The sequence below is a fragment of the Natator depressus genome, chromosome 5 (assembly GCF_965152275.1).
Source record: "Natator depressus isolate rNatDep1 chromosome 5, rNatDep2.hap1, whole genome shotgun sequence".
NCBI lineage: Eukaryota > Metazoa > Chordata > Testudines > Cheloniidae > Natator > Natator depressus.
In genome coordinates this window covers 79843131-79870960 of record NC_134238.1, presented here as the reverse complement: position 1 = coordinate 79870960, position 27830 = coordinate 79843131, and the positions used below count along the sequence as shown (strand labels likewise).

Sequence of the window (27830 nt, the reverse complement as noted above, 5' to 3'; positions counted from 1 at the left end):
GCATCCGTTTTGCTCACTATCCAGACCTTGCAGTTCTTGGGAGTTTTCCCCTAGTAAGAAAGGCAAAATTCGGCTGTTAGTGTGAACCTCTTGAGTGTCTCTTTCAGTGAGGGATTCTCTAATAATTGTGTCTTCTGATTTATTCTCATACACCAAAACTTTGTTAAATTACTGTTAAAGTTGCTTGAGTCAAACTCCTTGAAATGAAATCACTAAAATTCAAGAAAATCACCAGTTAAGGCAATATTAACATCCCTTACCACCTAGGCATCGTAATACCAGGTGGACTCAGAGACTCCTTACTTCCACCACAAACTCACTTTCATTTGCAAAATGCAACCACTCAAAATGCTTATGTCCAGTTCCTTACAGTCATGCTCACATATGGCATCAGGCATGATACTGACAGACATGTAATATGTATTATTGGTACTTAAAAAAATCTGAAGTCAGAGTTAAGCTAGTAAGCTTGTGTGATTGAGGACCTGGATGTGTGCATTGTGAGGGATTGGAAATGGAAGTGGTTTTATTCTGGAGCTCAGGAATCTCTGTGTGTGTGTGTTTGCGTTGTTTGATGTGTGTGTAGTAAGGCACGTGAGGTTGGTCTGGATGTTAACGTTCCCTTTCCTGGTGTTTTCCTTGGTTTTCCAGTGATTGTATTTTTAAGTTAATGAGAGGTCAGAGAACATTTTTTCACAAAAGTTTTTTTTCCCACTTTTTCATCGACATTTTTTTCAGATGAACATTTTCTTTCTGACCAGCTCTAGACTTAATGATCTTTTAATGTGTGTTTGTGTTTTAAATTACTAACAAAATGGGATTAGTGTGCAAAATCTGCAGGAGGCCAACCGTGCAATGACATGAGAGGCCCACTGCAGTGAATTTCTGTCCTGCAGACTTCTGCATGTCTGTATGTGGTATATGAATTACTGTTGTGTTGCACAAAGGGGAGCGAGAAGGAATGAAATGGAGGAAAACGGGAGAGGATTTTATCCATGGTGGAAGTGTAAAAAATGTGTGAAGTGTTCAAAGATTCCCTCTTCTCTCTGTCTCCCCATGTCCCTCCTCATCCCTGCCTCCCCAGCTCCATGTGTGTGTCTGCCTCCTGCAACTCCCCTATAAACACTTGAATTTGTGCATTCCTAGTTCTCTGAACCACCTATCCAGATACCTCCTCTCTACAGTTCCCTGACCACTTCCATACCTGATGCCCACAACCCCCATTGTGTCCCATATGCTCTATTCCCATTTTCTTCACCCCGTCTTCCTTGGACCTCATGGAGATCTACACCAGTTCTCTGCTTCCCAATCCTCCACACTTCTCTGGGGCTCTTCCATTAATCAGTTCAATGTTTTCATCTATCTATAACCCTGTTTTCTGATTTCTATTCCACTTGTAAACTTTTTATAATTTTCCATTGTTTTACACATTTTTACAGTATTTAAAAATCATTTTAAAAAGAGACTTCTGTATATAAAAATAATTAATGGGACCAAGGACTGAGGGTATAGTGGAAAGCACGAACCAGGGAGCCAGACTGGGTAGAAGGATTGGAGAATCGGGTGAGGAAGTAGGCTAATGAGAAAGGCAAGCAGTCTGGCCATTGGGCTGAGGAGTCAGTGAGGAGCATGTTGTTCAGCTGTGCTCCCCAGTCCTGCACATCCTGGTACCCTGCATCCGTCACCCTGTTGTATACCCTCTTCAGACCAACTCCTCAGCTGCCCACCTTGCTTCCCTGGCTCCTTACATGGAACCCTTCCAATCCATTAATGCTTCCACCTTCGTTTTCGACAAATGTGCTGTGGTTCACTGGACCAAGTTGCATATTTAGACATGACTAATAAAGTACAGCAATCCAAAAGAGACATTAAACTGCAAATCTAAATGTGAAAGGAGTCATTTTAACTTCCTAACTTCTAAAGAAGTGAACCAATATACTTATAACTTTCTAGAAAATTAACTTTCTATCTAGGAGTAAGTGCTGTGAGTTTAGATATTCCTGATTTTGCTTACATAATATATGAAAGTAATCCCCATATTACTGTAAATCCAGGGCTTTGGAGCTGTGCTCCGGCTCCGCTCCATCTCCAGGCAAAAACCTGCTGCTCCACTGCTCTGGAGCTGCTCCGCGCTCCAGCTCCGGGCTCGGCTCCAAAGCCCTGTGTAAATCTCAATGCCTCTTTAGCTATGGAGTCAACTGACACCTCCATAATAATGACAATTCCAAGAGGGGTGATGATAATCAGAGCTTTTCTATAACTTTGCAATTCTTGGTATGGTGCCTATTGCATAAATATCATCCCATCAAAAATATGATCCGAAAATGATACCTGATGGAAACCCACTTGTCACAAGGTTTCAGATCTAACTTAGATTTCTGAAGTCACCTTGTTCCAAATCTTCTAGGACTCAATTTATCACTGAATCATTCTTTTAAAATATTAAATGAAATATTTGAATGGCCATGTGTACACTTCAGATTTCACTGGCATGAGTCACTTCTCCATTTGCGTGTAAAGCAGGATTCACTTTAAACTGTTTGATTTTTTTTTCTCTTCATTTAATGTAAAATAGACATTGATGAGTGTCGTATCTCCCCGGACCTCTGTGGAAGTGGTACCTGTGTCAACACTCCAGGCAGCTTTGAATGTGAATGCTTCGAGGGCTATGAGAGTGGATTTATGATGATGAAGAATTGCATGGGTAAGCGTTGTCAGAATGTATTGCAGTCCTTCCATTTACTATTTTGGAGCCTGATATTTTAAACAATGTGCACTAATGCACACTTAATTAGTATCCATAGTTACTGTGACTGCATGTATAAATCAGGTCTGACCATGCACAGATGTGCAGTTAACGGTACAAATACCTGTATTGTGCATGCAGTTATGGTAATTGTCTACATGAATTAGGTATACAATTCCCTGCACACATTTTTGCACATGCACATATTAAGGAATCATAGAAATATAAATCTGGAAGTGCCTTCATGAGGTCATCTAGTCCAGTACCCCACACTGAGGGAGGACCAAGTACCACTAGACCATCCCTGGCAGGTGTTTGTTTAAACTGTTCTTAAAAACGTCCAATGAAGGGGTTCCAAAATCTCCCTTAAAATTCTATTTCAGTGCTTAACTATCCATATAGTTAGAAAGTTTTTCCTAATATCTAACCTAAATCTCCCTTGCACCAGATTAAGACTGTTATTTCTTGGCCTACCTTCAGTGGACATAGGGAACTACTGATCACCATCCTCTTTATAACAGCCTTTAACATATTTGAAGACTGTTATCAGGTCTTCCCTCAGTCTTCTTTTCTCAAGACTAAACATGCTCAGTTTTTTAAATCTTTCCTCAGGTCAGGTTTTCTAAACATGTTATTAGTTTTGTTGCTCTTCTCTTGACTCTGTCCAATTGTCCACATCTTTCCCAAAGTGTGGTGCCTACAACTGAATACAGTACTCGAGCTGAGGCCTCACCAGTGCCTACTGGAGTGGAACAATTACCTCCCATGTCTTACTTACAACATTGCTTTTAATTTTCCTGAGAATTATATTGGCCTTTTTCGCAATTGATTTTTATTTCCTAAGTGAAGTACTTTGCCCTTGTCTTTATTGAATTTCATCTTGCTGATTTCAGACCAATTCTCTAATTTGTCAAGGTTGTTTGAATTCTAATCCTGTCCTCCAATGTGCTTGCAACCCCTCCCAGTTTGATGTCATCTGCAGACTTATAAGCATACTCTCCCCTCCATTATCCAAGTCATTAATTAAAATATTGAATACTAGTGGACCAAGGACTGTCTCCTGTTGTACCTCACTAGATACATCCTCCCAGTTTGAGAGCAAACCATTGATAACTACTCTTTGAGTACAGTCTTTCAACCAGCTATGCACCCACCTTATGGTAATTTCATCTAGGCCACATTCCTGGAGTTTGCTTATGAGAATGTCATGGAGGATTGTGTCAAAAGCCTTACTAAAATCAAAATAGGCATCTACGGCTCCCCCCCCCCCCCCCCATCCACTAGGCCAGTAACCCTGTCAAAGAAGAAAATTAGGTTGGTTTGGCATGATTTGTTCGTGACAAATCCATGCTGTCTATTACTTATTACCCTATTATCTTCTAGATGCTCACAAATTGTTTGATAATTTGTTCCAGTATTTTTATAGGTATCCAAATTAGGCTGACTGGCTTATAATTCCCCTGGCCCTCTTCTTCTGTCCCTCTCCTCCCCCGCCCAAGATAGGTATTATGTTAGCCCTCATCTATCCTCTGGGAGTTCTCAAAGATAATTGGTAACAGTTCTGAAATTGCTTAAGCACCATAGGATGAATTTCACCAGCTCCTGCCAATTTGAATCCATCTAACTTTCCTAAGTATTCTTTAACCTGTTCCATCCATACACTGAATTTACCTAAATATGTTAAAAAGGAGTACTTGTGGCACCTTAGAGACTAACCAATTTATTTGAGCATAAGCATCCGATGAAGTGAGCTGTAGCTCACGAAAGCTTATGCTCAAATAAATTGGTTAGTCTCTAAGGTGCCACAAGTACTCCTTTTCTTTTTGCGAATATAGACTAACACGGCTGTTACTCTGAACCCTAAATATGTTGTTTGGTTAATACTCTGATTGGTGAGCATTCAAACAGAAATCGTCTTTGCCTGCTTTCTGTTCCTTTCAGAATATCTCCTTCTGAATGATTGAACTTCATAGTAATTTCTTACAAAACAGGAGAGTAGAACTCATTCAAGAGCCATTACTGTACAATTTAATTGCTTACCATATTACAGGAGGTGGAGAAGAGCAGTAATTACTTCATTTTACCCTTTTTGTGAGCCTTAGATTCTGAATTACCTCCTGATGCTGACGGTTGCTTTTCCCTTCTTTCCGCCTTCATTAAGTTCCTTAAATGCCTGTCATGTTTCCTTTCAGACATAGATGAATGTGAACGTAACCCTCTCCTTTGCAGAGGTGGCACTTGTGTGAACACAGAAGGCAGCTTTCAGTGTGACTGTCCTTTGGGACATGAGCTATCACCATCACGTGAGGACTGTGTGGGTGAGTTTGTTACCTGAGGATGGCATGTATCTGTGGTATAAAAGCTCCTTGTGACTGTCAAGGATGTGGCTCCAGGAATATCTACACATTCCTGTCCTTCCTTGTTTCTGAATTCCTTCAAATTGAAACCTCAGGGCTTGACACTGAAAAGTCCTCAGTACACTAAGCATCCATTGACTTCAATGGGAATTGAGGGCACAGAGCACCTTGCAGGAAATGTTCTGCACTTCACAGGAGTGGACTTACAGAAATTATAAAAGAATCTTGTCAACTTTCAATTAAAATACATAAAAGCACAGAATAAACTGCACAAAAATTGGTTCCTTTAGGAAATGTAGCTCTCCTCTCCATGTACGTGGAGTACATTTTTGCTTTTTCACCTCTTCTGTGAAATATCACTTGCTCAGTTGCAGTGTTGTTTTGTTACGTAGTTACTTCCAGTGATAATTTAAAGTATAGTCTCCGTCCATGCTTCCTTAGTGGCTCTGGCATTCCAGCAGCCATTTTTGAATGGCAAGTAATTGAACTGAGCAATTCTTCTCTTTCAGATATAAATGAATGCTCATTGAGTGATAATCTCTGCAGAAACGGCAAGTGTGTGAACATGATTGGAACATATCAGTGTTCCTGTAACCCCGGATACCAGGCCACTCCAGACAGACAAGGCTGCACTGGCAAGTATTGAATGCCTCCACCTTCATACTTTTATGTCATCTCTCTTTACATTTAATTTCCTGTTAAAACCAGTCAGAGCCAGCTTTTGTCACTATCCAAAGCAGCAACTGTTGGGACCCTCTCTACTCCAAGAGTTATGAAAAGAGCAGATTATTTCAATTTAAATATAGAGGAAAGAAGAGTGTGTTGCCATGCTGCAAAACCTCTGCACAACAGTGTGAGGAAAAAGCATTCTCATGATACTTATCCAGTCAAATCTCAAAAGATTTACCTAAAGTCCAGATGGTGGTGGTCAATTTTATTCACTGATCAAAAACAGCAAGGAGTCCCATGTCACTGCTTTTGTTACTGATTTGCCCCATTATCCCCTTCCCCATCACATGTGGTACATACAGTTTTTTTTAAATGCAGCACTGTCACTGTAAATACTTTGATGGGAGAGTCTTTCTGTGTTTTATAACTGCGATTCTGTAGTTTAACCTTTTGTTTATAGCACTACTGAGTTATAATAATTGGTAGTATGCATATACTGTTAGGTTACCTAACTGAAGGGTTTTGACACAAATTTGTGGTATGGTTCAATGCTTTCACCTAGAGGTCTTATTAGAGTCTCTCAAATTTTCTTTCTACAATGTCTTCTGGTACCTTGTTTCCTTTCAAGTTCTCATCTTTACTTTCTTTGAATATTAGAGCAAGAAAATCAACAAATATCAACAAAAACAATGCCTAAAAACAGTCACTTGCTTCCATAGATAAAAATGAGTCATGAAGGAGGGAGGGCTAACTAAACTGTAAATCAGTGATATAAAGTGAGAATAGAAATTCAAAATGAGCTCATTTTTTAAAATAATTCCCTTGCTAAATAAAATGGCAAACAAAGATGACTTCTCCTTGTGAAAACAGAGTTGTCAAATAATGTAGTCCAAATATTATTTTCCCAGATATCGATGAATGTGTGATCATGAATGGAGGCTGTGACACCCACTGCACTAACTCAGAGGGCAGCTATGAATGTAGTTGCAGTGATGGCTATGCTCTCATGCCAGATGTGAGAACATGTGCAGGTAAGCGAGGGGATAAAACAACATTGTAGTATTTTCATGAGACTTCATTTTAAAAAATTCTTACATCATATCTTGCAGCAAAAGAAAACATATTATTTTAGCAGATCCTTATCTGTATGTGCTGTACAATGATCTGCTTTCATTCCAGATATTGATGAATGTGAAAACAACCCAGATATCTGCGATGGTGGGCAGTGTACTAATATTCCAGGAGAATATCGCTGTCTTTGTTATGATGGCTTCATGGCTTCTATGGACATGAAAACCTGTATTGGTAAGTACCTACAAGTTATATTTTAGCAGTTATGTTGTTGTGTGTATTTCCTGATGAATCACTACAAGCAGAATCAAATTGTGTAAGAAAAAATTGCTGAAAACAAAAATTTATAGTTTTGCTTAAGAAACAACCTTAACTGCTTTCCCCTGAAGAGAAAATATTTTTTTAAAAGTCTTTAAAAGTGAGATTAATCTAATTTGGGTCCATTAACACTAAAATGCCTTACTCATAATCTAAGTATTACTGCACGGTATCACTACCGGGCAGAGGTAAGGCTGTCTGGGTGCTTTAACTCATCATTTCCATAATGTAACAGATTTGAATTTCCTGAAAGTGTAACCTTAACGCTGAACTTCCTGGGTTTGTAATGCTTGGTTTGGGATAATTACATCATCCCTTAATTTTTTTACCCTTAAATTACTGATGTATACTCTCAAATTTAACTCTGTTTTAACAGTTCTTTCCAGTTTTTTTGATAGGAAGGTGGGGCGGGGGGAATACACACGTTCATAAATTACATACAGAAAACCTGTGAAGATTTAAGGGTACAAAGTTATGCACTTAAAATTTAGGTGATGCTGGAGTTAAGCTTGCCTATGTATTCCATTAACTGAACTACTGAAACTTATACTAAGCAATCATGAGGGATTTTGTAGTGAATTTATTTATTCAGTTTGATTGAATTGTAACAATAAGGAAGATCGTGATGGCGTGTTTTGATATGCAGAGTCTTAGTAGCCTTCATTTTATACATATGCTAGCCTTCCGAGAGAGGAAAATAGATGAAAAGTATCAGTGACAATAGCTCTATAACAGGGCGATCTGCTCCTTTAATAACCCAGGAGGTAGGCAGGGAGCAGCTGACCCTACCCCAGAGAGAAGCCACACAGACAGGTGCTGGGAATCAGATGATGCAGCTGGTCCACACCTCAGGATTGTCCCACACTCTCATCTGGAATATAAAGGAGAGCTCAGCCATGAGGGGGGCGTGGGGAGAGTCAGGAGAGAGGATAATCTCTGGCAAACAGAACTGGAGACTGCACGCTGGCCCCATGGAGCCACTCTGGGTTGGAAAGGGCCCTCCTAGCAGCTGCCATAGGACCCCCCAGTCTGAACCCTTAACCAGATGGTTGCTAGTACTGCTTTTTGTATACTTTTCTCCCTTTGCTTGGGAAAACAATAAACAGGTCACTGAAGAAAGGGACTGAAACCTAACCAGGTATTAAATCTATGTGGAAACCCTTTATGAAGACCAAATAGGAAACCTTTGCCACAACTGCTCCCAACCCATGGGAGTTCCCTAGACATATTAGGGCCCCCTCTTCAATCCTCTCTGATTGGGACTCCTCCACTGAGACCCTGGAAAATGCAGAAGAAGTCCTGCATTGAAGTCCCAACAGATCAGAACTACAGGGATACATCTGAAAACCCCTGGAAATCTTACGGGCCAGTTCACTTCCAACTTCCCTCCCACCACCCCTATTTAAAATTGTGCCTATTGTAATTTATACTTATTTTATTTCTTTCAAAATGAAAACAGAGAAATCACCAGCAATGCCTTTTTATTCTCACCATAGTAATTCTCTTCATTGGCGTACCCTAGTGTTACCATTTCATTTAAAAGGAGGTATAAAAATATTGGGCAATATATTTGGAAAGTTCCATCTCCCCTAACATTACTGAATTGTTTAGTAATATGAATCACGGCATCTTTATGAATTTCCTCATTTGACTGTTCGCCATTTACCTGATTTTAATGCTTGTCCTAATATAGAGGATTTGCTGTACCTTATAGTTATAAGCCACATTTTAATCAGGGGTAAATGCTTTCATTTAGATTTTACTTATGTTTCAATTATTATTTTAGTTTTATTTTTTCTGGTGACACTCTGAGGCCTAAAATACATTCTCACATATGTCATTCATCAAAATTTTAAATGATGAAGAAACCTGTGAAAATTGAAGTCAGTTTGCAGATAATTCAAGACTACAAATAGGGCTACATTTGTTACATAAATTGTTCTCTGGAAGAAAGTCTTAATAGCACTCTTACAGTATGATGTTCATGTCTGAGTGTTTTTAAATTGATTTTACATTATTCTTTTAACAAATAATAAACTTCATAGTTAAATATTCAACTCTTTTATCCATTTTGAAAATGCTAATGTAATTGTGCAAGAGTATCATCTCTACCTCTTTAGAGAATTGCAGAAATGAAGTGAGGAACGGTTGAAACGTAGTGTGTTGAAGACTAATATTACCTGTCAAATCTCAAGTAAACCTTGAATATTTTACTAATAGAATTATTGATTACTTCTGACTTTGATTAAATTCACCTGAAGGGTGAAAATATTTCCCCAAAATAGATAATGCTCTTAAATGGCTGTAATATTCAAGTAATAATTAAACTATATCTGCAGATGTGAATGAATGTGACTTGAATTCCAACATCTGTATGTTTGGAGAGTGTGAGAACACCAAGGGATCCTTCATTTGCCACTGTCAGCTAGGATATTCAGTCAAGAAGGGAACAACTGGATGCACAGGTACAGAATATTTCCAGCATTTGTGTTATGCATTATAATTGTTATATTTTATCTTCAAAGTTTTAGTCTTTGTCACAGTGGGCAGCTCCTAGATGGATTTCATATATATGTGTATGTATATTTCTGAGATGCATACATGCATTAGTTTTAGAGAAGAATTCTACATCAAGTAAATCTAAATAGCAAGAATAAGGTAAAAGGAGAGAGAATAAAAGACCGTAAAGAACAGAAAGTGAAACTACATGCAGTCCTTTGTTGAACCATCCTAGCAACTGTACAGAATTAAAGTAAAACAGGCTCATATTCTACAAATCCAGTAGTGGAAGAAAATCCTTCCCCTGGCCACAGAGCAGCTACTATGCTACACTGCTTGATGGATGCTATTTCAGCCTAATGACTCTCATCCTACTGTCTATGCATTGTCATGCCGGAGGCTTCCATGACACCCACCCATCTTACCCTCCATTTTTCTGCTGCTAAACATAATCCTTTCTACTGCAAATGAGGCTGTCCATAGCTGCACAGCAGGCAACTGGATATCTCCAAAACTGTACTTCTTAGGAAAGTTGGCAATAGATACTAAATGGAAGCAAAGTTTTGATCACAAAAGAGGAGGGTTTCCCTGAGTTATTGTATCAAATAGAAATTTCAGTTTGCTCTTTTGCTTACTGTTTTTTGCAATGTTTGGTTTTATTGTAGTATGCAAGACTGACAATATTATGGTATATATAAAACTGAGAAACAGAGATCTTCTGGAATGTACATTTTTGTTATATTTGAATGATTTCTGTTTTTAAAGATATTTGTTTTTCTCCTATTTATCAATTATTTGAGTCTAACAAGAGTAACATATGGTCTTAGATCCTCACAAGTGCTATTAATAGGGACCATTTTACATATTTTTATCTCTTTTTTTCTAGCGGAGTGTAGTAAATACTTTTCTGTATATTCCACAGCCGTCACCCACTTCCAGGAACTAAATATTTTTTTTCCTATAACTTGGTCTTTTGGGATTTTTTGCATAATTGTCAAATCCTTTTTATGAATAAGATTTGCATGTATGCTCAGAGCTCTGATGGGCACGTTTTTAAACAAACACAAATAAATAACATTTGTGTAAGATTACATGAATATCAAATAAAAACCTGATATTGTAGGAAATAATAAACCCAGTTTTAATATGTATTTGCAGATAAAGAAAAACCTGGAAATAAAATAGACTATATACTTTCCAGTAACACAAGCTATAAATATAAAACAACCTGCTTAAATCATTATACAGTATTTTTATTTTGAAACTATGCAACCGACATATGCAGTATGTTGGAAAAACATCACAAGTCAAATTTCCAGTAGCCTTGGCATTGAACTTTTATTGATCAATTTTTTTTTGCCTTGTTAGATGTGGATGAGTGTGAGATTGGTGCCCACAACTGCGACATGCATGCCTCATGTGTTAATGTCCCAGGAAGCTTCAAATGCAGCTGCAGAGAGGGATGGATGGGGAATGGCATTAAATGTATTGGTGAGTGTGTAATTACTGATGCATTTGTTTGGCTGAAAAGTTTTTAAATTGGACTTACTTGACTGTTTGAAAAAAATCATTTTATTCCTTCACATGTAAAGATCTATGGGCAGATAGAGAAATAGGATTCTTGTATTTCATTTATTTATTTTTTGTTCTGTGAAGAAAAAAGTTTGCTTTCATCACAAACTCTTGTCTGTCTAGCAGTTTACTTTAAACAACTTAATATGAAATTATTCAAGTCAGAATACTTATGTTGGCTTACAATATTGGAAAGAAATGGAACACTTTAGTGCAGACATCTTTTGATGCATGTCCAGCATTTGTAAGCTAAATTCAATCAATTATAGACTGGAAGATGAATTTAATATTTTTTCCAAAGCTTACGAGTAAATGTCAAGATGTGTAAAACGTTAAGTTCATTAAAAACAAATGGAAGAAACAAAATGTTGTGAGATTCTGGACCAGTGACTCAAAGAAGATCAGTTTCTATAAGTGAAAGGAAACTTAAAACCCATCTCTTATTGTTCTTTTTCTGTCTCTGCCACTGGTGCTGAGTCATCTTGGGCAAGTCACTTCAGTTCTCTGTGCATCAGTTTCCCCACCTGTAAAATGAGGCTAATGGTACTGGCCTCTTTTTTGCAAAGCACTTTAAGATTTATGGGTGAAAATTGCTGTATAAGAACTAGGTATTATTTTATTTTATTCTTTATTTAAAAGATAGCTCTTACTATTATAAGACAGCACTACATGCTAGATTTACAAAGGTATTAGGCATCAGTGGATGCAGATAAGCACTAAGTCTGATTTATAGAAGCCCCTTAATGAATTAGGCGCCTAAATTCCACTGATTTTCACCCGCATAGGTGCTTTTGTAAATCTTGCTCAGGTGACTATCAGTGTCTTACGGTGGCTAAATACCTTTGTAAAACTGCCCCGAAAGCTCACTACGGTTAAGCCATTACTGAGAAGAAGGGAAAGCCTCTCCCCTGCAAGCTTTTTTGTGCAAATTATTGTCTGAGGTTTCATTGCATCAGAAAGAATTGTTGTTCTTTGAGTTGCAGATGTGTGCTCCACTAGCCAGATACTTTTTTCCTGCAGCAGTTCCCACCAAGGTGGCACATACCCTGCTCCTCCTCAAGGCCCCTCCCTATGTAACAGCAGTGCCGCCCTGACTCCCCTTAGTTCCTCCTTACTGCCGGTAGCCTAAGTCAGAGCTCATGGTTTATTACCTGTGTCACAGCTACTGGCTGGGACTTTGTTAGTGTAAATAGTTAGTAGGAGTCAGTACCTGTAGCATGGTGTAGTGTTAGTTTAGTAGCACGTATGCAGCATTCTCCAGGTTTTAAGCACTGTTTTGATTCCAACTTCTCTAACAAAGTACCAAAATTCAAGTTATTTAGGGTATGTGTCATTTGAACTGCAGTAGCTTGTGCTTGGAACCACTTCATTCATGCATATAAACTTTATTGTAAGAGGAAAATTTTAAATTAAATCAATTGTATATTAACCAAGTATCTCCTACTGGTGTACAGCATTGGTACAGGTGCCCTCCTGGCTATAGTAATCAACTTTGTGGTTTTTGCTGTGTATCAGCTAACAGATTAATTGCGCGTGCAGCATATTACCTGCTATAAATATACAGTTTTACTCTTTCTAATGTCTTGGTTTTCTTCTGCTGTACAGATCTTGATGAATGTTCTAATGGAACCCACAAATGTAGTGTGAATGCTCAATGTGTGAACACTCCTGGGTCGTACCGTTGTGCCTGTGCTGAGGGATTCACTGGAGATGGATTCACTTGTTCTGGTAAGGAAGATCTAAGAAATTTCCTGTAAGGGTAGTGTGGATACTGATTTTTTTCCATTTTTTAGAAGCTTTGCAAAATTAGGACTAACTCCCAAAGGTAGAGAGAAGATTGTAAGAGCCTCTGCCATACAAGATGCAGGTCAAGATCCCTCCAGATCATTCAAGAAACTTGCTAGTGTGACCCACATACCTCCTGCGTGTGGTGTTCTGTCCCATCTAGTGGCACTGAGACCACGTAAAGAGAGAGATAAAATGAGTCTGCTCTACAGCCTTAACTAATAGCCAGTTGGCTTTTAGCTCATGCAGTAGAGGCTCATGCTCTAAGTTCCCGGTTCGATCCTGCCTGTCAATGACTGCGGTCTGTTGGCGTTACACTAATAGAGACTCCTGGCTCTCACTTCAGCTTGTGTACCAAATCTTCAGGTGGCTGATTGGCTAGTGTTCTTGTCTACCCTACCCTCCTCCTCCTCCCCGCCCATCAGCCTGCTGTCACCAGTAAACTCTCTAGCCAGGAGCACACACAGCTCCAGCTCCCCATTACTCATCCTGTCCCTGTTGGCAGGATCCCTGTAGCAGGGGCTGCGGAGGGCAGCATCTGTTCTCTCTTCAATATGCCAGTATGGGGAGGATTTGATGATTATCATATGAAAAGGTTTTTTTTAAGTCAGGTTAGAATTGAAAAATATATCATGTTTGTTCCTTTGCATTTGCTAATAGTTGCCTTTGAATTTCTGTTTTAAGAATGAACTTTTTCTCATATGGTAACTGAAAATCATCTGAAGTATTGAAGATTATCCTGATTTTATATATAAACACTGATGAGATTCTATGTTTGCATGATTACAGTTTTGTCACCCCTTCCATGCATAATATAGACCTGCAGTAACATCTGTTTTCTTTTAAGTACTAGCGTATTTTGTCCTGCCATGAGTGCAGGGGACTGGACTAGATGACATCTCGAGCTCCTTTCCAGTCCCATGATTCTGTGATGTGTAGAATATGCTATAACGGCTAGAAAGTAATGTTACTGCATGCTATACTTTTCAACTAACCTAAATATAGACCCAAATTTACTTCCATCCTAAATAGACACTGTCTTCTTTCTGTTTATTATGGTCAGTTGTTGACTTCATAAGTGCAAAATCATTAAAATATTCTTTTAATTGTAGTAGATGTAGTTGTAGTTGGTAAACATGTGGTTTTAAATCAATGTTCCCCCCTTTCTGTTTATATGCTTTATTCTGGGTCATTCTCATATATTTTAAAAACCTAGTATTTTAATATTTTGTTTTCATAATTTTGAGAGCTAAGCATTAATGAATAGAACGAATAAGTCGGATTTAGTATCTGGGATTACTGAGTCTGGGTGATCTGAGTCATTTTCCATGTGGTTACACTGACTGCACTCTTGAGCAACATTCCGATATATCTGAAATGTTTGTAAAGCTAAATGATGCTAGCAAAACAGCAACATTTTAAAGGCCAGATATTGAAAGAACACCTGCAAAAATTAGCGTACTATGATATATGCCCTGAAATGATCGTTTAAACCCACAGACCCCGCTGGTATTCAGTTTGTATATGCAAGAGTGCTTGTGTACGTATCATTTGCTCACACAGTTAATAGGGTTAAAAAATTGTGTGGAAAAGACAATTTACATTTGCATAAATAGAGATTTTTCATTTTGAAAATTTGCCTCTAGAAGTGTCTTATCTGAATAAATATTTCATCAGTGTATTTTATGATACACGTTTATGACTTCAGAAATAAAATATCCACCTTATTGTTTGTCAGAACTTGCCACTATTGGGTCTGGAAAACTTACATTGGTTCAAAATTAGATACTGTATGGGAAAATCTGTTAATGAAAATGTGAGTACATGGAGACCCAATGGGGTAAAAGATATTGGAAATAGTTGTTACCTTTTGTTTTTCTACATTCTTTTATATTCTGTCTTTGAATGGTGTATATGCTTTGCTTTATATCAACAAATGTTGAAGAGAATTTATTTGAATGATGAATGGGAAGAAACAGACTCACACTTGGATTATAAAATACATCACAGAAATTTAATGGCTGCTTACCTCTTCTCCTGCAGATATTGATGAGTGTGCAGAAAATGTTAATCTGTGTGAGAATGGACAGTGCCTGAATGTCCCTGGTGCATATCGATGTGAGTGTGAAATGGGATTCACTCCAGCTTCAGACAGCAAATCTTGCCAAGGTAAGTTACCAGTACTTCAACCTTGTTTTCTGAGTTTGGATTGGCTGCTCTGAAGGAAACCACAAGAAGTGCTGGAAGAACCTCAGCCTGGAAGCAGAATACACATAACATGCTTCATATGCTTCTCCAGCAAGGATTATGTTGCTGCATGAATTATGGTGAAGGTAGCTTTCATCTCTTATGAAGTTTTCCTGGTCTTGAGCCAAGAAACCTGGAGTAGAGGTTTGGCTCAACAAGTTTGTTTTCCTTATTCATTTCTCTTGTTTTTGTCTAAGTGAACAGTTTGTGGAAAAACTCTGCTGACCACTGTTCTATTTAATACATTTATACAGGAAATATAAACTATGCTGATCACCACTCTATTTAATAAATGTATACAGGAAATTTGAACTGTGCTGTTCACTACTGTGTTTAAGTTACAACAATCCTAAAATTTCTCTTTGGAATTTTTCTTCTACCCGCTTTCTCTCTGTCGTATGTACTCTATTGTCTGAGACATAACTTTTAGCTGACAGTGATTCCACTCCATGTAGTGGTCTGATGTCATCTCTCACTTACTATAACAGAAGTGTATGTGGACTCTGTTCTAGACTGATTTCTGTGTACTGAGTGCTCCAAAACTTTTTAGATCTTGTTTTAAAACACAAACATGTTAGTAGAACCTCATGACATCTTTGAAAGTATAAACCTCTTGAAGAGACATCTAAGGCCAGATTTTTAAACGCATTCTCTAAAATTGCACCCACAATTTTGCACATGCAGACCCCCATATACATACATAAATCAACTTTTTCAGCAAACATGTGCTACTGAATATTATTTTTGTATTCCGTTTAAATTATTTTAATAAATTATACTAAGGTTAGGCCTTAAAATAGGTTGTCAATTTTAGCTTTAATTTTAAATAGGTATATTTTAAAATATAAACCTGTATTTAATTTAAATTAAATTCATTTTTTTTTTTTTTTAATTTTCAATTTTCATTCACCTTGGGGCACACGTGCAGACATATTAAAACAGCCTGGACTTGCATTAATTTGCCTTCTCCATTTTCCAGGTGTTTATGAAACTGGGTGGAGCCTATGTCCATGTCTCCAGTTTGCTCTTGGAGGTTATATCTACATGACAGCTAGACACTTGCGGCTGGTCCATGCCAGCTGACACAGGCTTGTGTGGCTGTTTCATTGCTGTATAAACTTCCTGGCTTGGCCTGGAGCCTGGGCTCTAGGACCCTGTGAGGTGGGAGGGCCAAACCCAGAAGTCTACATAGCAATGAAACAGCCCCGCAGCTCGAGCCCCATGAACCTGAGTCAGCGGGCACAGGCCAGCCGTGAGCGTCCAGCTGCTGTGTAGACATATCCATAGTGTTTCTGGAAAGATTGGAACACTATGGGTATGTCAGCTCAGGAACTAGGGAGTGGTTAGCCTACTGCTCTCTACTTGGTGTATTTTGCATTCTTTCAAGGGGAGTTTGGTGAACTTTACACACATGCTTACCTACATGTGGAAACTAGGAGAATGGCAAATGATCAATCCCTATAATTTGTATTTGTTTAACGATGTGCTTTTCTTTTCTTTTTTCTTTTTTGTATATTTCTAAAAAGTCATTTAATAGTATTTCGATTTTAAAACTTTCTTTTTCATTTGGAATCTGGGGGATTAATTCCTGATAGCACAACTTTTCTTGCCAAATAGAAATACTGAACGTTCACTTTATATCTGAAGATTATTATAACAAATATGACAGGAATAAGAGATGTGGTGTCTTTAAAGCTACTCCTCAAAAATTCCTATGTTTTAACTTTTAAAGTATACAAGCAGTGCATCTGATTTTTCCAGAAATTCTATCAGTGTTTTATGTGTTTTTTGAGTGTTTTTAGTTGTTCTTAAGATAGTGGACACTACTATTATGATGATTTGTAACTACTCGCTCTTCCTCTATTCCTTCAGATATTGATGAATGCACCTTCCAGAACATTTGTGTTTTTGGAACCTGCAATAACTTACCAGGCATGTTTCACTGTATCTGCGATGATGGCTATGAACTGGATAGAACTGGAGGAAACTGTACAGGTATAGCCAATTCCATACAGAAATGTGGCAGGTCTTTCAAAGAGGTGTTTAATGTACCGGTTCATCTATCTTTCCATTTTCCCTGCTGGATGAACATGGTAAAATCAGTTGGTGACTAAATGGGTACATTTTAAACTATTTTTAAACTCTTTTTAACTATGTACCATTAAAAGATTCAAACTCAAAGAATAGTATTTAAGAAAACAAGTACCAAAAAAAACACAAAAGTTTTTCTCCTATGCTTTCATCTATATTCCAGACTTAGTCACCCTTTCCTTCAACCTACATACTTCTCCCAAGCAGAATTTTTTGTTAGCATGTATGTGTAAACATTCATGTGTGTGTGTGCGCGCGCGCACACATTTTTAATAAGAATAAAAGAGTATGAATATGGTCGTTCTTAAGTATTCATATACAATTTAATTAAGATACCAGCTGGATTTATTATAAAGATTCAGAAAATATCTCTGGTGGTGGACCTCAATCCTGGCTGAGCTGTTTCAGCAATCCTTCTTTCAATCTGGTACTTGTTCTCTGTTTGATAACTGCCGGATGTGGACAAATGTGCACTAAGGAAGTAAACTTTTTTTTAAAATGTTCACTATTAATTAAAATGTATGGAACATAATTCTATAAACATACATGGTGCTTTGCAGAGATACAATTAAACATAGTCCATGAGGCTCGTCTGTTCCAGTTTAGACAGACACAATGCAAACACTTTAAGTATTAGGGTAAGAGTGGGAGCAGATTCTGAAAAGATCAATGATGAAAGACTAAACAAAAGAAGTGAGTTTTAAGGAGGGATTTGAAGGAAGACAAGGAAGTTCCTTGATGCATTGGAAGAGCTGTTGTAAGTGTGGAGGAGTAACATGAATGCTTCATAAAACTGAGAATGGATAAAGCTTCTACAGTTTATTTTTAGAAGTCTGGACCAGACTGTTTTATAATAAAAAGATTTTCTTTTTTTACTCACGCTTTTTTTAAAAAGCGGAAAGGGGGGCGATGCAGGGTGCAGGCAGCAACAATGTCCGATATGAAAAGGTGTTGCAATGGTGCAACTTAATGAGTGTGGAAAGCCCTCCATTGTGCACGGCAGACACAATCATTCTGTTATAACAGTATAATTCGCACATTGTCATGTTCTATACAGCTTAGATACTTCAAGTAAGAGTGGACCCTATCTCATTCATTTTATTTTACGTTCCATTTTCTTGGATTGCCTCTATTATTAACAAATTTATTTGAGCATAAGCAAATTTAGTCTCTAAGGTGCCACAAGTCCTCCTTTTCTTTTTGCGATACAGACTAACACGGCTGCTACTTTGAAACCTCTGTTTGCCGATCATACAACTGTGATATACTCCTTATATGGATTTCTCAGACATGCTACTAATATTAAGAGTAATATTTTGATGAGATCTATAATTAGAAAGAACTCGTACAACATTGTAATTTTTTTTCAAACACTTTGGGACTTCCAGCATTTCCTTATTTACTGAGTACTAGAAATTATATAACCTAGTTTATCCAGTCTCCAGTTAACCAGGTTTCCTGGTTAATTAAAGCTGTATTATGTCCTCTGGCAGAAATTGGTATTATGCATTGCTTCCCCCATTGGACAAAGTGCTATATAGCAGGGGCCTCCAGTGGGACTGGGATCCTGCGGGTCCTGCAGGACCTGCTGCCATAATAGCGGGAGTGGGTAAAATGTATTTTGTTGCAGAAGGGATTAGGTGGGCAAAAAAAAAATTTGCGGGAAAACACTTTAAAACTTTCAATACTTAAATTTAAGTGAGGTTTAGAAAGAGGTTTGATGTCTATTATACGGAGTTAAAGTATTTTTACATGGTTTAAGCAAGATTTGTTTTATTCTTTTAGTTGTAAAAATTGTGTCTGAATTCTATTTATATATTAACTGACCACTTTTGTTTTTTGTTTAGTAGCCTCAGGGAATCGGTCCCTCTTACGGGGTCTATGGTTTTTGCGGGTGGGAGTGGGATAAAAGTGCAAGAAACAGTGTGGAAGTGGGAGAAACAGGATTGAAAAAACAATCCCATGCAGAGCTCTACTATGTAGTGCTATACGTTATTTTGGTTAAATTAAGAACTGGACAAAAGTAATGCAAATTAAATGTGCAAGTGTAGAAATTGTTCCTGAGTGTTTCTAGAAATGGCATTGCTTCAACTTCAGCTAAAAATAAGAGGTTTATCTTTCTCTCTCTCATTTGAATCATACCCTCACATCGTTCCCCACATCGTTCTTCCATTAAATCAACAGATTACAAATGTAGCTTTCCCATTTTAGATATTGATGAGTGCGCTGATCCCATTAACTGTGTTAATGGTCTCTGTGTGAATACTCCTGGGAGGTATGAGTGTAACTGCCCACCAGATTTCCAGCTGAACCCAACTGGAGTAGGTTGTGTGGGTAAGTGAAAACTATTTCACGTAAGTATGAACAAGAGACAGCAGATCCAGAGGCCTCTTGTACTGATACTAGATCATTTCTAAAGATAGAGGGCCACATTTTGCCTTGTTTTGCATCCTGCTCAAAATCAATGAGGGCAGATTTTGGTCCAGAAAATATGAATCTGTTACTGTCATGTTAGATATCAAACCATGCTCCTAAATATAGATTTACCAGCTTTAAATACTATAAACATTGTCCATTTTCTTAAAATACATTTTTTTGTATATACCAGAGTGTTTGTTATTTTCATTACTGATTCCATTTTCTGGATGGACCCATGTTTTTGATTTTAGTAATTGAGTTTTAAATCCAAGAGTTCTCATGGGGCTGATGTACACTTCCTCTGAAGTAGATTTTCAGGACTTGGCTCACTGGTGTGCTTAAACCTATATCGGAATTAGAACTGCATGTAGTAGCCATTTGGATTGAAACCAACCTGTGAAAGACACACTTCAGTGCAGTTTGTGTAATTCTCTCTGCTTTACTCTGGCTTAAAGTGAGCTTAAGTTTACTTGTCCCTTTGCAACATGATATAGAAAGACAGTCTTCTGATTACAATATTTACTGGAAGTCAAGCAGTTTAGGTGCTAGTGTAATGGGTGTCACAGACTTGTTGTGTGAACTTGGGCAAATCATTTAACCTTTCAGATTGGAAATGCCACCAAAGGCCTCTTCACTTTGCTTTCTGGGGATGTCTTGGGATTTTTTAAAAAAAAATTGTATCTATAGTAATTTTAAAAAATGATTACGATGTTTGCTATTGGTCTAAATCAAATAAATAAAACCTGATTAAAACTTTTGTTAAAGAAATGTGAAATTCTGTCGGAATGGATTCTGCTGCTCAGCTCTTCCCTCGTTCTACTTTTCCCTGTAGAATTCAAAGGGGCTCACTGTCATTGCTCAGGGTACCAGGCCACCAGCAGAATAAGTTGGCAGCTCAGCTTATCCCAACCAATTTATTTTACAGTTTCAGGCTGCGATTTTCAAAGGTACCTAAGAAAGTTAGGTACCCAACTCCCTTTGAATTTCTGTCAGATTTGGTTGCCTGACTCCACTAGTTTATTTTGAAAATCCCAGACTCAATTTTTATTCATTTTTTGAGCTGTTGAAATCTAATTTCAGCATCTAGTTCCCCTTTCCATCTCGTGAGCAGAGGACTCACTGGAGCATGGAGAATCTAATCTTCTGGGTCCTCTGGTGCAGCACATTTCTACTAGGATACCTCTGGCCTCCCTCAGCCAGAGGCTTCTGTCAGGCAGCTTTTCAGAAGCTTCTGAGGGTGAGTCCTGCCCTGCCAGTTGTCAGCTGACCCTCAATCTGCCAGAACACGGGGCTTTCAGTTGGATCTGTGTTTTGGGGCTCAGCCCTCCTCTGGAACCACAGCTCTGGCATGGGGAACTTGAGTAAAAGCTCCAGGATTTATCCAGAAACATTTTCAAAGGGGAGGAGGACCTATACAGCCTGTTCAGGGGTAACTCCAGAGTCCCCCGTGCACCCTACCACCCAAAAAAACCCAGAAGCCAACACCCCCAACTGAATAGCTAACTTGTAACTTTAAAGAGCAAATGGGAGAAAAGTCAAAGTTTTTAAATCTTTTTCATTCCCACTCTGAGGAAGCGTTTGCTGGGTCTTTTCTCCTGCACAAAGACCTTTCACAGTATTTTCTGTCAGACTCACTGCCTCTCCCACAGCCTGCAGCATGTCTGGGTGTGCAGAGAAGAGAAGAAGCAACTCTGACTGCAGTCTGCTACTTCTTTGAAGCTCTGTCTCAGGCATCAGCAGACAGGGAATTGCACATATCCTCACTTTTCTGGTACAAGGGCTCCAACTCTCAGAGGCGGGAATGAATCTCTCCCTGGCCTCCCTCAACAGTCTGGACTGCTGGTTATAGCGAAAAGAACACTCCAGGGAGTTTGTACCCAGACCAGAAGTACCTAAGAACTTAATTTCCTATGCAGCTGCACCTGTGTAGGATTACAGAAGGGTAAGTGAGAAATCCTTTTGCATGGGTAAAATTAGATCAGTGTGCTACTACGGGAAGCACTTTTTAAAACAAGGATAGCCCTTTGGGGTGGAGAAGCAATAGTTCATTAGAAATTCACTAATAATATAAAATCATCATCATCATCCTTCCTCATTTTCCTTCTCCAGCAGCTCTTCTCCTGGAGGATTAGCTATCTGATTCATACCATGAACTCTAAAGGTGGACACTCAGGAGAGCTTTCTCCACCTAAGTACTGTGATACTATAACCTGCAAGATAATACCCATAAACAGACCAAACAGAGGAAGAAGTTCTCAAAACTAAGGGAAAATATCTTCCTCTCCAAATAAAGTTGGATACAATGTTTCCCATGCTCTTGATCTTTGAGGACATCATAGGATCTGAATGGGAACTGGAGGATAAAACTAACATTAAAGAAAACATCTAGAATTTTCATGAACTGTGGGAACTAGCGCAGATAGCAAAAATCAGTGCAGGCCTAATCTTATCAGAAAAATACATTGTTCACCTTTCAGAAGGGTTTTTTCCCCCAAAAGATCCCATAGACCATATGAGAGAGGGTACTCTACACAAATATTTTTAATTCTCACCTTTTGAATATAGTCAAAAAGATTCCCTGTAAGAAAGATTTACTTGGTGGCCACCAAATGGCTCATTGGTTTAAGGGTGTGATTCTCACCTTGGGTATGATAGGTCCAGGGTTCAAATTCTGGCCAAATCTTCACAGCAGTGTATAGAATATTAATTCTTGGCAGTCAATGTGATTTACAGCAAGAGCAATGCCCCCAGTCTCAGTGGCTACACAGAATCTATCTGTATGCCTGTATACAGCAGAAAATCAACCCAAGTCATCACAGGCAGATGAGTCCAGAGGATGTGCTGCAACCTAACCCAATTTGTATTCTGAACTCTTACATATACACACTGTGGAAGCAAGCCTTACAGGATGGGGAGTGTAACTGGAAGACAAATAACGGGAGTTATGGGACCAAGAAAAGGAAAGCATCATCCTTCTTAAATGCACAGTTTGTGCTGTAAAATGTCCACAAATTGCCTCAAAGGATACCACTTTCCGGTTCTATTCAACAGCACCACCATTGGTGTGTCTGAACAAAAACCAGGGATGAGCCATAATTCAAAGCTCTTCTCAGAAGCAATGGAAATAATGTCTTTGACAGAGAAGAATCTTGTGTTTTGCAAGGCAGTTCATGTGAAGGGTAATCTGAAACCAAAAATAAGAAAAAAAGAACCATGATCATCCTGATAAATCCGCACTAATTTTTGGACTCAATAATGCCAGCCAAAGCACCTGGAGAAAAGATTAGACCAATTGAATCAGGGGCCCATTCTTCATCCTGAGATGCTGAGACTATCTTTGATTGAAATTTTAAGCACTAAAAATGAAGTGTAATTCAACGGGAATTGTCTGTTAGGGTAATTGATACAGTTTTGGTATCTAGACAGGACTGAACCAGAAAATTCAATTTATTTAGACATCTGGGAAACTGTTCCATGAGACAGTCAAGACTTCATCTGCAAGGTCTCTAGCGGTAACACAAAGAGGAATAGTCTCGGCCTTATCAGAGAAAATTTGCTGAACAGTATTGTGATCCTCATACAATGCTTTTACCAACTTCTATAAAGTGGATTTCTATTTCTCCGTAGAGTAATCCTTTAGTGGTAAAGTGCATCATGGGCCAATGCCCAAAAAATTATTTAAAATTATAAAATTTATATGAAGGGAATTTACATTTGTCTATTATTCTACTGAAATAATAAATAGTAATGATGATGATTGTTTGATCTCTTCCTTCCCTACTCTGATTCACTACTTGCTGTTTCCCCTTAGTGAAGAATGAGGGGAGAATCTACGCAGCAGAATGGAAAATTTTTTACCATAATTTTCTTTCTATTAGCAGTTTCCTTCCTAATTCTACTAACCCTAGTTGTTTTAATGGCCAAGCTATAGTTAGTAACAATTTTTTTTTAAAGTCTAAAGGAACACTGCTAATACACAAAATTCCCTTAAAGTTAATTAATGCAGTTTCAGATTGTTGTCTTGCTGCCAATAACCAATTGTTGAAGAGTTTCGAAAGAGTTTGAAGCACTCTTCTGGTGGCTTGAGGTGGAGGGTAGGGTTGTGTCCTGTATTCCTGCCCTCAAGAGCGACACTGGCCCTCCTCTGAATTCCACAGGGAAGAATCATTGCCATTCATGGAGCATAAGGGGGAGGAGCTACTAACAAAAAGAAAACTTTGGTAAGAAATTTTCCATTCCCCATATTAAAATACTGGGAATAGTAAAAGTGCTATACCAGTATATGCTGTGAATTTTGAAGACATGCAAACTGGTGTTTAAGAACCTTTAAGAAGAAGTAGCAGCTATATTGACCATCACCTTCATTACTCTTGATACCCCTGAGTATTAATGTGCATTAGCTTTTTTACCTTACCAGTAACTCAGAAAGATACAGCAGCCGGGGCTTTCCATCCACTAGTAGCAAGCTTTAATATGATTGTTTCTTCATTCAGGCTGGAAAGTGCAATTATAGCTGAATGTGTTTTACATGTAGATAATCGTGTTGGCAATTGTTACCTGAAATATGGACCCCGAGGGGATGGCAGCCTATCCTGCAACACTGAAATCGGCGTTGGAGTCAGTCGTTCCTCATGCTGCTGCTCTTTGGGGAAGGCCTGGGGAATCCCCTGTGAGACTTGTCCCCCTGTAAACAGCAGTAAGCATTTTTAAAAATTTTCTTACAAAAGGTGCTAATATGAAAAAGTACTTACAATAATTTAGTGTATGACAATAAACAGACTATGAAAATATCTGGCAAATTACTTCATAAGCTTATTCTCTAACGATCTTATTGTTGAAGAAGGTCTCCATCTTCTTCTCAAAGGTGATGCATAGGCCATGGATCTCGGAATCAAGAGACCTCAGTTTTGTTCCCAGCTCTGCCACTGACTCGGTGCCTGTTCCTGCACCAGTGAGGTCAATGGGACCAGAATCAAGCCATCACTGGTGACCTTTGGCAAATCACTTTTCTGTGCCTCATTTTCCCTTGCAAAAATGGGAATAATGGATAAAATTTTCAAACGTTCCTAAGTAACTTTCACACTTAGGTACTCTTAAAATTTTATCCATTAACTGCACTTTTGCAGGTGAGGAATATAGGTACTTACATCATGCTTCTTATCCAGAGAACTCCAAGTTCTTTATAAAAGTGAGCATCACTGAATAAAATTTTCAAAAGTGCCTCAGTAATTTTGCCCAATGATACTTACCTTTGAAAGCACTCGAGGTTTTAGGTATGAATAGTGCAATGTAACTACCAAGCATTATTGTTTTTATTATTTATTAAGTTATAATACTATACAGTCTAATTTTAACAAATACTCATCTCTGTTGTACAGTAGTAATAATTTCTAGGCCCTAGTTAAGATGGTAGCCACTTTCTACTAGGCATTACGCAAAGAAGACACAGTCCCTGCCTTAAAAGAGCTTACAGGTTAAGGCCTCGTGTGCATGGTTACCAGCGTTATCTTAGACTTTCCAAGGTGGAAGCCTATGCACTTCCTTGACTTTATACACTGTGATTAGTCCAGTGAAGTCAATGGGACTATTTGTAGTGTGTATGTCATTGCAGGTCAGAGTGCTGTTAGGTTAAAACAAGTTAAACGACAAGGGGCAGGGATCGTGTTTGTGCACTATATTTGTACAGTGCCTAGCACAATGGGGTCCAGGTCCTTGACTGGAGCTTCTTGGTGCTACTGTAATGCAAATAAAAAATAATTATGGCATTTAAAATACCATTGAAATTATAAATTATCCTTAATACCAGTGTTTTATTCTACAAATAAGTAATAGCCTTTTTTTTTCCTCTAGCGGAATATAATACTCTGTGTCCAGGGGGTGAAGGATTCAGACCAAATCCCATCACTATTATCTTAGAAGGTGAGTTCATCCTGAATAATGGCTGTTATGGTTGCAGCTTGACAAAAGGTGACGTTTTCAAAAGTTTTCACAATAGGAGGATCATTGATGAAGTGTTCACATTCATTGAATCGGAAAACCACTTATTAACATGAATAATACTAGAGTGGCAAATTCAAACTGGTGCTTGTGTGAGCAGTTACCCAATAAGGATACTCAAAACCCATTTGAGTAAGTAAGATTAAACAAAAATATAGTTTAATCAATGGAAGGTTAATGTTGCTGCAAACATCTATCATAGAGTAAAAGCCTGGTCCAAGTGAATTTCTCATGCACTTTCAGCATGCAGAAATGAAGCGTTAGATACCAAACTCCCATAAACAATCATGGAAGCTGAACGCCTTATGTTCATCATGTTGAAAATTTGCTACAGAATATGTGGGATAATCATATTCCCTCTTCCCTTTGATAATAAAGTACAGATTTAGAAGGAAAAAACCCCAGTGAAGATTAGCAGTTACTAGCTGGTAACATTCCAATGGGATGGTTAAGATCTCTTGTTCCTTTACATTTCAGAGTAAGAATATGGCCTTTTCTCTCTTTACAGATATCGATGAATGCCAGGAGTTGCCAGGTCTCTGTCAAGGTGGAAACTGCATCAATACTTTTGGCAGCTTCCAGTGTGAATGTCCTCAAGGCTACTACCTCAGTGAAGAAACACGGATCTGTGAAGGTGAAATTCTGCAGTACCTTGTCCCACACCAATACACACGTTTGCAAATATTTTGGTCTTTCAGAGTTTTTCTCCGGATGCAGAAAATTTCATGCATAGAGAGTAGTTGATTGCAGATTCATTTTCCATACAGAGTGTAATGGTAATCTTCATAGCTATTATGATTCCCTAATATATTGCCTCTCTCTTGTTTGTAAATACGAACATACGTTTGTGGTACTGACACTAACAAAGAAAACGTGTGTGCAACTTCACAAGCTTCACCTTGTGATGTTTCCTCGTATTTCTGTCACGTGGGAATGTTTGGGGGGATTCATGTTAGGGTTGATCTAAGAACTGGAAACTCCTCAGAGCCTGCTGTTATCCCATCTAGACCCTGTGTGATGCTCCCTTGCTCCCCTTCATCCTTAGATCCATTACCCCTCTCCTGCAGATAGTAGGAGGTGTACAGGAGTAAGACTCCTTCTGAGTAAGTGCATCAAACCTAGACAAATCTTATGAGGCATATTGTAGGTTCCCCTAACTCCAGCCCCGCAAGCTGTGTAGGGAGCTTGTCAGGCCCCATCAGCCTCTCTAGCCCTTAAGAGTCTCTTGGCCTACCTCACCTCCAGAAACCTTATGTGGCTTATCTCAGGCCCTCTACCTCCATGGTGACTTTTTGTAGTAACCCCCCTCATCCCAAATCCGCCTCCTACCTCTGCAAATACTAGGAATCCCATTCATTCTGACAAGTCTAAACAGGATACTTATTCCTTGCCCAACTACGATATTTAGGTTTGTAAGGCGTATTAAAGCCTATTTATGCTTATCAAGTGTGGTGGATCCCTGCGGTTGAGGGAGTTTTTAGGGCCTTAACAAGATGCCTAAGGCTTGCAAGGGGATGGGATGTCTCGAGCATGTGTCCCAAAGTTTTCAGGGTGCTGGTGGGCATTAAGACTTAGAAAGGGACTCCAGACTACATTCTTAAGTCTATAGGAAGGGTGAAATATCAATAGTTCTATTGCCTTATTGCCCCCCCCCACCCGCTGCCACATAATCCTGTGTTCATCTGTTCCTATGCTCCCTTTCATCTTCTATCCCTACTCCCCACTCTGCCAGCACCCTTCATGTCTCCCTTCTACATTGCCCTCTGCTCTGCTGCTTCAGTGTCCCTCCAGTCTCCTCCCAAGCCCCACACTTGCATCGCCAGTGCACTTCCTAAGGACTGTAGGAAGTGAGCACTTTCTAAAAAGTGCACAATGGGAAGAGGTGAGGTGTGGAAATAGTGGTCTAGCAGGGGCTTGTGAGGGCAGCATAGCAAGGAACATTCCTCCCTTGAGTATATGAATCCAGTAAACTTTTAATTGTCTCCCACTTTCTATTCTCAAGCCTGGCTGTGGTGGAAATAAATATATTTTAGAAGAATAGTTTAGCTGGTGACCACCTT

General features: G+C 38.6%; 1 protein-coding gene across 1 annotated transcript in view; it reads left to right on the top strand.

Annotated features, from left to right (window-relative positions):
- Window positions 1-27830, top strand: part of FBN2 (fibrillin 2) — a 247755-nt gene that overhangs the window by 149372 nt on the left and 70553 nt on the right. Inside the window, exons 26-39 of the mRNA XM_074953067.1 lie at window positions 2576-2704; window positions 4939-5064; window positions 5613-5738; window positions 6681-6803; window positions 6952-7077; window positions 9501-9626; window positions 11029-11151; window positions 12838-12960; window positions 15061-15186; window positions 17137-17259; window positions 19567-19689; window positions 24308-24469; window positions 25624-25692; window positions 26279-26404. Coding sequence (XP_074809168.1) covers window positions 2576-2704; window positions 4939-5064; window positions 5613-5738; window positions 6681-6803; window positions 6952-7077; window positions 9501-9626; window positions 11029-11151; window positions 12838-12960; window positions 15061-15186; window positions 17137-17259; window positions 19567-19689; window positions 24308-24469; window positions 25624-25692; window positions 26279-26404 — 1731 coding nt within the window. The remainder of the gene's footprint in view (window positions 1-2575; window positions 2705-4938; window positions 5065-5612; window positions 5739-6680; window positions 6804-6951; window positions 7078-9500; window positions 9627-11028; window positions 11152-12837; window positions 12961-15060; window positions 15187-17136; window positions 17260-19566; window positions 19690-24307; window positions 24470-25623; window positions 25693-26278; window positions 26405-27830) is intronic.